This window comes from Mercenaria mercenaria, chromosome 13, assembly GCF_021730395.1.
Source record: "Mercenaria mercenaria strain notata chromosome 13, MADL_Memer_1, whole genome shotgun sequence".
Classification (NCBI taxonomy): domain Eukaryota; kingdom Metazoa; phylum Mollusca; class Bivalvia; order Venerida; family Veneridae; genus Mercenaria; species Mercenaria mercenaria.
The window spans coordinates 52,173,987-52,184,286 of record NC_069373.1 but is presented as its reverse complement, the minus strand read 5'-3'; the positions used below and the strand labels follow the sequence as shown (position 1 = coordinate 52,184,286).

The window sequence follows — 10,300 nt, the reverse complement described above, 5'->3', positions numbered from 1 at the left end:
ATATGTTTAAAGAGGCACCAAAAATAACTGTATTCTTTTGTGTTTCCATGATGGTAATAATACATGCTTTGCATGAAGAAAATGAGAAATAGCAAGTATCTAGTTACAAATTGACAGTGACATATATAAGGCCAAGACAATGTTTTTAATGTCTTAACATTTTATTTAACTAATGAAGCAATATATACATAAATCAGTGTATTTATTTAAATTTCAATCACATTTTCTTTCTATAGTGTAAGTCAGTTATTCCTCTACATTCTTAAAACTATGCTGAATAAGTTTGCAGGTGAAGTTGTGAAAACACATTTCAGGAAGGGCCTAAATTGTCAATCTGAAAACTTGTAGTATAGCTGTATATCACCTGTATTATAAGAATGATTTTCATGAAGTTTCAGTGGGCGTAAAAAATAGATCACTAGGTCGTGGTGGGTCTTTAATGAACTGAAAACCAAATATCTGATAACATGTTAATAGGTGAGTTAACGTAAACAGTTAGGTTCTAATGTTAATTGTCTCTAGTTTTTTAAAACTTCTTTTTACTATATACACGTTGTATGAACGTTACCAAATTTGCCAGAAGTTTATGAAATTTAACGGACAAGCAACGCATTTGTTTGATCATAACATGGATCAAAGAGGTTGGAGAACCCGCCAAGAAAACGAAATATCAATATATTAACATATTGTTCACGGAACCCAAAAGTGATATAATGTTACGCCTACAATTCAGTGCAGAAGTAGTACACAATCATTTTCGCTTACATATGGATTTAGCGGAACAGGGCGCGGAATTGTTTTTATTATTGACGAAAATGTAATACATTTTATACTACTTTATGTGTAATTGCTCTTGTATTGTACCTACAGATAGATTGAATACGTTAATTTCTTTCATTAAGGTTTACAATATGACTCTTCTGTATCTGTCTTGTTTTCCTATAATTCTATGTTACGTTCAGTGTTGATAAGCAACTTTTGTCCTTGACTGGGATAACATGGCACCCCATTCATTATCTACAGAATCCCATACGCACTATGTAGTCATAGAGACAGTAGAGCGAGTTACTGTATAAACTATAAGTATCTTGGGTCATTTTTAAGCTGTCATATACAGTATGCCTTAGATTATGAATAAATAATTACTATTGGCAAAAATGCGGTGTGTAAGATTTTTCTATTAATAATTATAGCCTTTCGTTATATATCCAGGAAACGCCGCAAGTTTTTAAATATCACTTCAGATTTCTTCTTACTGAACTTAGCATCGTTGAAGCGAAATAATAAATACAAGAAGTAGATGGTATCTTGTTTTACGATTCCTAGCCTAATTGACTGCACAAGGATAAAAACAAACAAAATTAGTTGCCATACTTCGACAACCTGCTATGCATAATAAAAATAATATTGTGGTATTTAAAATATAAGACGATAGTCCTTTCTCTGTATACGTACATGCACATACACTTATAATGTTATCCCATAACCACAGCTGACCTCCTTAAACTGGTAAGAAAGTGTTACAAATCTTATTCAAATGTAAACAAAGGCTTTCTACAAACTGAGGCGTCATAAAAATCACAATAGCTTCGAAATCACTCGCATTACAAAAGGAAAAATATGGTGTACTATCTAAATAAAATGAAAATTCCGTGAAATAGACAAAACTTGTTTCTTATGAATTGTTACGCGACAAAACAAACTGCAGACTTAAAATATTTTACCCATTTCTCCGAAAACAACACTTATTCAGATGCTTTTTCTGTTAAATTTCGTAAACTTCCGGTTGATTTGGTGTGATATTAGAACTGAATTTATTTTTTCATGCAAAATGACTGAACACATTTGATCGGAAATTTCATGAAGTGCTCAAGCAATTCATATAAATTTGTTGAACATAATTATTCTACAATGAACACGGAACGAATAGGAAGAATATTAAAATAAAACCTGAATTAAACTTCTATTGCTTTGAGCTATTCTGGACATATTGAAATAAAGTTGTCTTTAATTTTGTCAAAAATAGAACGCTCGTTTTCAAAGAACGTATGGTGCCTGACTATGAGGAAGGAATGCTATAACTAATATAAATAAATTGTATGAAAAGATCCTTTGGAAGCATTGAAGGCAACCATGCAGCATAACATGTACAGCAGACTCGGTTGAATTAAGTCTGTTCATGAGAGCTAATGAAATATGCAACTACCCTCACGCCCCATAGCACCGGCTTAAGCGGATCTCTATTATAGTAATTTAATAAAAAGATGAATGGTCTTGACCAGAAAATATAACAAAACTGAGTCAATGTTCCGTACAGTTATTCTCCGAGTGATTTTAGGTGAACCACATTCTAAATTCATGCAAATAAAAAGATGTGTTTAATTTCGGTAAAATATCAAAATAAAACTATGTGTCTTTTCGTGAACATAATACGTTGTGTGTTTGCTCATGATCGATCGTAAAATATCAGTAAAATGCATATTCAATTTAACAATTTAGATCTTTCACCACAACAAATATAGTCTTCAAATTGGTTTTGTAAGAAATCGTTTAAGTACATATAAACGAGCGGTCTATTCTTCTGAGCAGATGATAAGAACCAAAAAAAAATCTTATGCTTAACTTAAGCGCTAAAAAAGACTTTTCGACACTTTTGATGAAACCTGACATGACATGGTCACGTCTAATAATTATAGGTTATTAGCTTTGTATCGGGAAATATGCACGAGTTCTGCAGCGGACATATTGCACGGCTTTGGGAGCGCAATATTTGTCTGTTAAAGAACGAGTGCATATTTCCCGATGCAAAGGTTATATTCTTTTTATTACATACGTATCTACACGTATAAATGTAATGTTAACATTATGAATTTGTTCAATAGCCTGATTAAGATTGATAATACATTAAATGATGTCATGCACCCGATATGAAATTCAGGCGTCAGTATATGGAAAAATATTGACGTTTCAGGTACCATTGTAACTTAACGGGGACTATGAAGAGTATGAAATAAAATACTTGTATTCAGTTGATTAAGAAAATAAATATTGCACAGTGTGCGTTGTGCTGTATTCAGTAATAACAATAAAACCAATATTTATTCGGGCTTAAATAAAGGCATATAGAAACAAGATACATTTAAAACAGAGAAAAACCTGAATTGTTTTCTGGTTTCAAAAACTAAACCAAACTAGAACACGCACCAGAACAAGACGGTTGTGTCGAAAAAGGGAAAAACGTTAAACACTATCGCTAATCTGCTTATTAATGAATTATACCTTTATATACGAGTATTCGAACAGTTTAATTATTTCTGTTAAACAATGTAATTATTTTTGTTAAAAAGCGTATCACTGGTCTGGTACAATAAGGAAACCACTGAAACTGGATGTCCAGGCAATATGGTCGGCACCATAGCAATCGTCTACAAAGACCCTATCCCCTATATTAAGATGATAAACAAGAACTGTAGAACCTGAAGAGTAGCCAGTAGTACTGCTTCCATATCCGACAGTCGTCTGCAGATTAACATGATTTACAACAATGCTGCAGTATGACTGGGTAATGCCAGGCTCTCGCACTATTGTGGTGCTGAAGAAGTAAAGACCAGCTCGTTTGCAAACAAACTTTCCGCTCGACATGTTGAACATATTTCCACTATTGAATCGGACAGTTGTAAATTTCAAAGGATGTGAACTTGTTGACTTATTGACATTTTGAAGAGAAAAACCTAGTTGAATACCTGAAAATATAGAATAAACAGGGTTAGGTATGGCACATACTGTATGAAATTTTCAAAGTTTTGACTCGGTTTACTGTGACACTGACATTATTCATGTCTTCCATAACTCGTATAGCTATTTTCAAACTGTAATGGAAAATCCCCTTTTGCACGATTAGGTACTGCAGTAGAATCACTAGCGTTCTACAAACGAATTGAACGGCTTCCCACCATTACATTAATTTGGCCCATGACGAGACTCAGCCCCACACAGGTAAGACTCAAGTAGGAATTTTGAATTACTCGGCCTGAGTAAAACAGCTAACGTGGAAACTGGATAAGAAAGTAAATGTTACACACGTTTCCATGGAAATATATGAATGAGTGATGTTAAAGAAATTATGTCCACTCCTACAGACAATTCACATAGTATATTTAATTCTTCTAGTACTTAGGTCAATAATATACATGGTCTAATTGCTTTAAAGTATGTCTAAAGTATGTTTATCTATACTGCTGTCTGAGTTTTGTTCGCAAATACCAAAGAAACTGTCTAATGAACATATGACACAGATATTTTGGAAAAGTACATGTATTTTCCAATTTCCACGGAACTTACCATTATCACTGATTTGCCGCCTGTTGTTGATTATCAAAGATGATAAGTTACTCTTCATGTCATGCAACTGACGGAGAAGTTTGTCCATCTCCGCTGCTAAAGATGACTTATTAACAAAAGTATCTTGGTTATGACTTGCCACTGATAGATATTGTTCAAGTACTTGTTAGAAAGCAGCTCTTCTTTCTTTGTCAGATTATAGACATTCTTTTCCAGAGTTTCTTGCATACTTGTCAAGTGGCTGGTGTCTTCATTCAACTTTTGATTAGCAACAGTAAGATTGTCAAACTCAACCTTTAGTAAGTTGTAATCTGAATACAGCTTCTCTAGTTTTGATTCAAGTTTATTCTGACCGGAAGTAAGATTCATCACTTTTAGATTAAGTCTTGAATTTTCATCTATTAGTTGTTGCCTATTATTCCTGTCTTTCTGCAACTCTTTAGTTATTTCCAAATAAGACTGTTCCATGTGGTTTAGCCTGTCCTCTAGCTGGTGTCTAACCATTTTCTCGTCCATAATCAATCCGACAAGAGTTTGGTATCCGTAAAAAGTTCCTGCTTCATGAGTTGTATTCATCAAAAAGCAAACTCCATTTCCAGTCAGATATATTGGCAGTAGAAACAGTCCAAAGAATATTTTATTCATCATGGAACACCAGCACTATGTTCAGCCACAATGTTTCCGCATGTCCTTAAATGTAAATACTGAAACAAGCTTTAGGACTATTTACTATTTTTAAGATATATATTCAACCTTAATATATATCAGATTAAAATATATGCGCAGTCAACTCTTTAGTTACACTGCTTTACAACAGAAATATTTACTTGCCTGATAACAAAATCTCCAGGGTAAAAAACATATACACATGTACTCATTGCCTTTGTAGAAATCAGAGCAACCAGAGATATACACAATAAAGAGGTTGAAGAAACAGGCCAGAATCTCATTCCCAGTGGACTTTTAGAAATACCTGTCTTGGAATCTTTCACCTGTACGATCAGACTCAAAGAGGTAAGTGTTGCTCTCAACTGCAAAATGCTTGAACACCCAACACCAGGTGGGTGTGTCTAGAAATAAACAGTTCATAACCTCTTTTAAAAATGTTTCGTAATCTCACAAAAAGCTATTTGCAAAGTTTCCATGACCCAGCATCTTACGAAGTTTGTAAATACTATCCCTATAAAAATCAGGTTTTAATATCAAAGAAGTATATCCGGATTACTGTGATATTTGAAAACAAAATTTGAGTTCCGATAGTAATATTTAGTAAAATGGTAAGGTATTATATAATAGCGGTATTCCTGTTGAAGTAGACTTTTAGTAATAATTTATTTATATGTTGATTATTTAGCTAGAGAATCTAAATATTTGAGAAATATGGATCCCATTATATGTTGAGCGGGGTACATACACATCTAGATCAGGAAAATTTACAATACTAAAACACAAATCATATCTCTTACTAGTATCATCAATCTGACAATGTATCAATTAATTAGATATATTGAGATATAACTCCAAACAGTAAGCAATAGTATCCGAATTTTTACTTTAATTGGAATTCCAAATATAAAACTAAATATATTGAGTGAAACAACGAATTCTAAGAAAATTAACTGGAAAGCAGTAATTATGCAGTAATAATGTCTCTGTATATCCGGAGAAAGGCTCAACATAAAGTCCCTTTTAAGGGGCACAATTTGTTGCCATAGGAATAGTACTTAATCCGAATTACCAAACCTGAAGTATATCTTGCGCAATAAATGTCTCGTTTTAATAATTTACAGTATTGCTTTGCTTTGCAGTCTTTGTAAATATTTATTGCTATCATCTAAAACGCGTGGACAGAAACACACTGCTGTAAGTTTTGTGTTAGAGCTGCTACGTTCTTGCAACATTGCTATTCTGATCTTTGTTTTTCTCTATTTTACCATAATCTACCTCTAGACTGAGGGTTATTTCAATATGGTTCCGTATGCATTCCCAACTTTGCTTTAATAATACAATGTAAATAAATTTCAAAATGCTTAAATATCATTGTTGTGTTCCCAACCTATAGAATTCCAAGCTTGGCATTGATATACCTGGGCAATTTTCTTACTAAGGCTATTGAGCTATATCTATTTACAGTTATCCTTACATTATTTGTACTGGTCCCATATATATTTTTAACCTTTGTCCAGCATAGAGATACATGTAGGAGAAGTTTCATTTCAACACACCCAACAGAATTTCTAATTTGTCAGTTTTAAGTTTCAGATATTCATTTCATTTCATTGATACATTTTATTCCAATATATGTATATTACATTAGTGTTTGTGGTTTTGTATTGCAACAACATTTGTATGATTTGCAAGTGAAAATGATACTTCTTGAAAGGATTATCGCCTTTGATATTAAAACGCCGACGGCTGGTGATTAATTATGCCAATTTCCGTTTAAATATGAAGAAAATCAGTTATCAAGTAACATGTTACTAAAATAATACTAAGGCATTTATTGTAGTGTTTTGAAATGCTAACTTTTCAAATTACCTAACTAATTCCCTTAGATAAATTTAAAGTAACAATTGCAGTACTGCAAAAACGACATCTTAAGATAGATGTTTTTCTATCTAAACTTTATCTGTGCTGAAGGAGCTTTGTCTATGAAAATGCACAGCAGTGTATTTAACAGGTAAGTTTGAGAGTACATTGACATTTTAGCAAGGTTAGATAAATCTATGAAGCTAATCATTTCAATTTTGATTGGTTGAATGCTATGCTTTCAAGAGACCTTTTCCTCAATTTGAGAACAGTACAAATGCTAAAGTAAATAAAAAGTGGAGTAAACGCTGCAAGTATTTCAACATCATCAAGAGAACCAAGTGGAAATCTTTTTTTCAAGTATGATGTTGCATTTGTTTAGATTTTTTTATCATTGATTCAGTTTGAAAAGTAAATCCATCATAAAAACATGGATCGTTAAAGCAGATATATTTTTCGGTCATATTGAATGGTTCACTTCTCCGTAGTCCAACCCGTTGCGTAATTATCGCTTTCATTTCATTTCAGTCTGTGGACGGACCGTAAGGGGAGGTAACTTCTCCGATACTGCGCTCTTTCAAAAAAGAGAAGATTTTTTTCAGGTTCTGACCCTTTTCAATTTTTACGACTGGTTGTTATAGTCAACACACATTTTTTGCAACTAAGTATTTTCCGGTAGGTTTAGTTTCAAGACATCCTTCAAGTTTATTTGGAGATATTTATTTTTAATTTATTTTGGATTATTTGTCTCTGAAAAATTTGACTTGCCGTCACCTAAATGGCGGAACTTAAAAGTCAGGTATCTATTTCTTTTTGGGGCACTGCGTCAAGGACTGTACGCGAAAGGCCGATTGCAACAATGTTTTATATTTAATACACAGAAATGAAACAGTGAGGTCACGCAGTATAGCCTTAAATCATTTAACTGAAGACGTCTTTAAATGTAGAAAGATTGTGGAATAAGACGACGTATTTGTTCATGTGAAAAGAAAACATAACGACGTCTGTTTCATCTGTGATTCACATAAAGTAATACATATACTAAAAGCAGGTGTATAACTGGCGTATTTTTAATAAAAAACTTAAATTTATAAATTCAACTGTGAAGTCAGTACTCCCACAATAGCCATTTTGCACGAAATTCTTGCTATTTCTTCTGCGCGTCTGTTGCATTGTAACATCCCATTTGTGCGCTTGCGCTAAATTTCATTTAGTGGTGCCATGCAACCAACAATGATTTTTTTAACTTTATGCTTCATGCTGTTTTTCCCCGAGAGTCAATCATCAATGTTTCCAATGACAATAAAATTTCACAAAGAAAATCGTTAGTTACACGTGCACTTGAATTTTGTGCAAAACGGCTATTGTAGGAAAACTGACTTCATGGTTGATCGAATTTTTTAATTTAACAGGTGAAGTTCTTCAAGTGATATGTGGTATGAAGAAAACAAGTCAAATTTATAAATTTACATTTTTTATTAAAAAATACCCCAGTTATACATCTGGATGTATATTATATCACCAAATAATTAATTTATCAGGAATTACTACGACTGTCTTTGACATAAAAAGCACATTATGGAATCACTTCGATGCTATTTTGTTAATGTCTCAGTGTCAAATACCTGTATTCAGCCGACTTCGCAGTTTTGAAGAATCATAAGACATGCAGGTTCGTAATGTGTTCTAAAAATATATCGATGTATAGAAGCATTTATTCATTATTTGCTGGAAAATTACTGAATCAACCTACATAAACGTTTGTAAATAAGCGATCTAATTTGATGTCACGTAATTGACATTATATCAAAAGAAATCGAACATCGCTATTTGAGCTGCATGATGAAGTCAAATAGCACTAATAATAGTTATTAGGAAAGAGGCTCTTTACCACCCACAAAAGTGTCTAGTGAATCAAATATTCTTATCATTCTAAAGCAAATATTGTTTGTCTGCTAAAGTCTTCCCCAAATGCAATGTCAAACAAAAACAAACTACCAGTGCAATAAGAACGGATTATTGAATCTTTATTAAAAGCCATAAACTAGTTTGACAATGTTATTTTGTTTATGAAGTTCATGTTTCTGTAGGGACTTCCTAGATTGGACGACTTCGAAATTTTTGGCCACTCTTCAATGGGACGAGTCTTGCTTGTGATGTCATTATAAAACAGTCCAGTTCGAAGACTGAATGTCACTTTTCTAGGTATCTTAGGTACTTTCAACTTGTGTTTTATAAGTATTGTTTCGCGTGTTAAATGGTTTGTTTTGCGTGTAATATGGGTTGTCTTGTGTGTTCCAGGAAGTATACCCATTCCTAGTTTTAACTGGTTGGTTTGTTATAATAAAGTTTTTTAATGTAAATGGTTGATCGGTAAAACAGACTTTTCTCTGTTATACTGTACACTCGTCACTATCACTGTTTAAATAGAGTGATAGATGTTAGGTTTCCTTTGCTCAATCTTTTAACCAATCTTCTGGTAATTCTTGTTCTGATAAACCGGAAGATGCAAAGGACATATCAAATTATCCATGAATAAAATTCTATCAAGAAATATTCATTATCTTCCTGATGATTTTATGATGTTTTATGTATTTAATTATTTCCCAAATGAAAATTGACTAAATTTTACTCCCACTGGAGACCATTAAATCATAAATGCAAACACAACCATTGCTTGTACTTGCAATTTGACACGGACATAAGAACGAGAATTTCAAAGAAAGCTGACGATCAGAGAAAACTTCAATGGAATCTTTCGTAAATATATGTATTCTCTCAGTAGTCTACAACAGGTTACCATATCGTATTTAACTAAATATTGCATTAAAGGATGTAACATAGCATTTATAAAGTTCAGGAAGAAACAGAAGGATTTCAATCTCCACCATGTTATTCGTGTTGTAACTAACGTGCTGCATATCGTATTATGATATGCAATTATCATGATGGAAAGAAACAACGGATGATTTTAATTCCTATTTTTTTTGTTATTAATACGGTTGCTAACCAGTATATCAGCTGCCCAACGGATGCAGTAATAAAAATAAAGTTTGTTTTCATATAATAATTGTTTAAAATTGAACAATGCGAACTATGGTCCCTAATTTTCCCTGCTTTCAGCATACATAGGCAATGAAAATAATCTCATTTTGTATTTCAAATTCAACCATTTTGTTTGTTTGATATTTACATGTTTTTGGATGATGTTGGATTATGTAAAACATTTTTAGTACAAAACAAAATTTCTGACGGAGTGTAATTTTGAGTAGGCAAAGTGAGCTGTCCACTATATTTATATTCTAACATGGCTCGATTTGATTTCCAGTTAAACAAAGAAGGAAATCTAGCTCTGTATATATACGCGCGGATCGGTAAGAGAGCATTATGACGTCAATTATGACGTCAAATTGCCGCATGACGTCCGATA

At 32.8% G+C, this 10,300-nt stretch overlaps 2 protein-coding genes across 2 annotated transcripts in view; one reads left to right on the top strand and one right to left on the bottom strand.

The window, feature by feature from the left end:
- Positions 1–2,043: 2,043 nt before the first annotated feature.
- LOC123528441 (complement C1q-like protein 4) lies at positions 2,044–4,497 on the bottom strand. The gene is made up of 2 exons (XM_045308150.2): positions 4,342–4,497; positions 2,044–3,743 (listed from the first exon to the last, which is right to left on the bottom strand). The coding sequence occupies exons 1-2, from the start codon at positions 4,427–4,429 to the stop codon at positions 3,352–3,354; spliced, it is 480 nt and encodes a 159-aa protein (XP_045164085.2). The 5' UTR covers positions 4,430–4,497; the 3' UTR covers positions 2,044–3,351.
- Positions 4,498–4,987: 490 nt separating this feature from the next.
- LOC123530323 (uncharacterized) overlaps positions 4,988–10,300 on the top strand; it is a 50,471-nt gene continuing 45,158 nt past the window's right edge. Inside the window, exons 1-2 of the mRNA XM_045311094.2 lie at positions 4,988–5,024; positions 5,231–5,355. Coding sequence (XP_045167029.2) covers positions 4,988–5,024; positions 5,231–5,355 — 162 coding nt within the window. The remainder of the gene's footprint in view (positions 5,025–5,230; positions 5,356–10,300) is intronic.

Coding starts and splice junctions, on each gene's coding strand:
- LOC123528441 (XM_045308150.2), bottom strand. CDS start 4,429: ATGGACAAACTTCTCCGTCAGTTGCATGACATGAAGAGTAACTTATCA. Junction 3,744..4,341: donor GCGGCAAATCAGTGATAATG/GTAAGTTCCGTG, acceptor CTATATTTTCAG/GTATTCAACTAGGTTTTTCT.